Here is a 2,920-nt window from a genome sequence, read left to right as displayed (position 1 = left end):
ATGCATCCATCTACGAAGATTTATATCCAGAGGCAGTTAAAGTTATTTTAAATAATCATTATATGGACGATTGTTTACATTCAACGACTTCTATAGGTGAGGCAATTGAATTAATAAAAAATATTACTGAAATTCACGGACACGCCGGCTTCAACATGCGCAGTTGGACGAGCAACAGTAAACAGGTAATAGATTGTTTACCCAATGAGTCATTAGCTAACAGCGCGATTCAACTTGAAGACGGCGCCACAGATGTAGTCGAGCGCACATTAGGATTGATGTGGCAGCCCTCAGATGACACATTTTTATTTAACATTTCATTTAACCGCTTATCGGATAATGTACTTAATGGTAGTGAACCACCAACTAAAGCTAAGATGTTAAGTTTAATTATGTCTGTATATGACATGCAAGGATTTATAACGCCTATAACAATAAAGGGTAAAATAATTTTACAAAATGTACATAGGAGTGGAGTAGGTTGGAATTACCCTATCCACATAAAAGATTATGAATGTTTTTTAAAATGGCTTGACGATTTAAAATTATTAGCACAACTTCGTATCCCGCGTTGGTACAACAACACAGGTACGTGGTCTGATTGTTATCCCCAAACAGAATCAGGTGATCCTGATCGAATAATCAACACCGAGATGCATATATTTTGCGATGCCTCATTGAAGGCATATGCAGCTGTTGTTTATTGGCGATTTATTCGCACGGATGGTAAGGTGTTTGTTTGTTTTGTTACTAGCAAAAGTCGGGTGAGCCCGTTACGACCGGTGTCCGTACCCCGGTTGGAACTCCAAGCAGCACTGCTAGCTGCACGTTTGGCGAGCACGGTCCGGACGGAACACACCGACATCACACCGACTAGACGGTATTTTTGGACAGATTCTAAAACTGTCCTCCAATGGATCAGAAGCGATCCACGTACGTTCAAACCGTACGTTGCCCACAGGTTGGGCGAGATAGACGAGCTGACACGAGTCATTGAGTGGAGGTACGTACCAACAGGTTTGAACGTAGCAGACGTTGCCACGCGTGAGGACGCGCCACCGCTCACTATTGACAACCAGTGGTTCCAGGGACCAGCATACCTCCGACTTCCCGAGGTGAGTTGGCCCGCAGACCTATGCAGCGCAGAAGAAATATACGACGAGGTAGCTTGCGAGCAACGTAGTGTTAACACTATCAGTGCTAGCGCTCCAACTGACCTCGCTTCGTGTTTACCAGATGAAGAAAGGTTTTCATCCTGGAAACGATTGCTCCGCTCGACAGCCCGAGTACTTATGTTTGTAGATAGATGCCGCAGAAGAAAGGTAACTTTTAATGTAGATCTTATGTCAAGGGCAGAAGAACTATTATTAAAAAAAATCCAGTCAGATAGCTTTTCTTTGGAAATTGATTCTTTCAAGCAAAAGAAAAGCGTATCTAAGTGTTTGTTTCCTACGCAACTTTGTCCGAAATTTGGACGACTCGACCAACGCACAACGAAACAAACGGAAACTACAAAACGTAACGACAACAACAACAACCAACAAACGCAATGACAACACCGAACCAAACACCACCAGGTCCGTGACCGGCTGTTAAGTATATGTGGCGAGACAAGGTACTTCAACATCGTGTTTAGACAAATACGGTCTCGCCACAGCGCCATCTATTAGGGCGTAGCAAAAACGGCGCCAACATTCCGCCCACCAAGAACTCTGTTCTTCTCCGCCCACCATGGTGTATCAATATATATTTTTGGGCATTGTGACTTGCTTTTTTCTGATCTCCCCAGTTGGGTAAAATTACAATCGCATACGTGCAAGTTCACGAGTGGGTTTGAGGTTTCATTTGGGGTTCCTGCTGCGCCAGAGATAACCCAACCTAATTTTGTTTTCTGCGCAATCGTTCCTGCCGAGCCTATCAATAAACCGTTCTCTATGATTTTTGCATATATTTCCGCTCCTAGCAAGATGTGTATGTTATTAGGCTTATCAAATGTAGGATCTGCTAGTGCGGTTGTTTTTAGTTCTGGCCAATCCGTGACGATGCACTCTTGTGACGGTAAATAATCTGTTATGCTCTTTAAAACATAGGCTTTAACAGACAGAGTAAAATGTGGTTTTATTCTAGAGCGTATTTTAAACTCGACTACATATTTGATAGGTATTTTGCTCCCTTCGTTGAGCCCGGTTACCGCGCTGTTGATTTTGGTTCTCTTGAGCCCTGCCGACTTTACAAGGTCCTCGGTAACAAACGAGGCCTGTGAACCCTGGTCAAGCAAGGCACGGCAGATGTGTGTCTTTCCGTTCTCCTCGCAGACATCTACCAATGCTGTAGCAAGCAGTACTTGACCAGGTTGTTTAATAAAATGAGTTGCAGTGTTATTAATCTTATGGTAATGAGCGTCTGTGTCTTCTCGATTGTGTTCTTCTGGTGTTTGTTTTTTTCCTGAATGCAATAAGGAATGGTGTTTTCTTTTACAAATGTTACAACATGTGTGTCGTAAACATTCTGTGGCACCGTGGTTTGGTATTAGACAGTTGAAGCATAAATTATTTTCCTTGACAAACTCTATCTTGTTTTCATGACTTAATCGGACGAACAGTTTACACTGGAAAATATAATGATCGCCGTTACAAAAACTGCATTGGGCTGATGTCTCTGACGCAGTGGAATGGAACGTTTTGGGCTTGCCTGTACTTGGTTTTGTATGATCTTCCACCATCTCCAATGACTTAAATCTCATTTCGAGAAATCGACATAATTGTTGGAAGTTCGGCATCATCTTACTGCTCTCCGCAGATACGTGTTGTTCCCATAACTGATGACTTGTCGGATCTAATTTAGAAACGGTCATGTAAACTAATATGTCATCCCATGTTTCTGTATTAATTCCAATGTTTTTTAGCGAGTTGAGACATTC

At 42.5% G+C, this 2,920-nt stretch overlaps 1 protein-coding gene across 1 annotated transcript in view; it reads left to right on the top strand.

The window, feature by feature from the left end:
• LOC106125965 (uncharacterized) overlaps nucleotides 1-2,920 on the top strand; it is a gene marked incomplete at its 3' end in the record, with an annotated part of 5,705 nt that overhangs the window by 712 nt on the left and 2,073 nt on the right. Inside the window, exons 2-3 of the mRNA XM_013323379.1 lie at nucleotides 19-1,246; nucleotides 2,128-2,243. Of these exons, the coding sequence (XP_013178833.1) occupies nucleotides 19-1,246; nucleotides 2,128-2,243 (1,344 nt within the window). The remainder of the gene's footprint in view (nucleotides 1-18; nucleotides 1,247-2,127; nucleotides 2,244-2,920) is intronic.

The sequence above is a fragment of the Papilio xuthus genome, unplaced genomic scaffold, assembly GCF_000836235.2.
Source record: "Papilio xuthus unplaced genomic scaffold, Pxut_1.1 DF825358.1, whole genome shotgun sequence".
NCBI lineage: Eukaryota > Metazoa > Arthropoda > Insecta > Lepidoptera > Papilionidae > Papilio > Papilio xuthus.
Note: the sequence above shows the minus strand (reverse complement) of the source record. Positions and strands in the feature narration are given on the sequence as shown.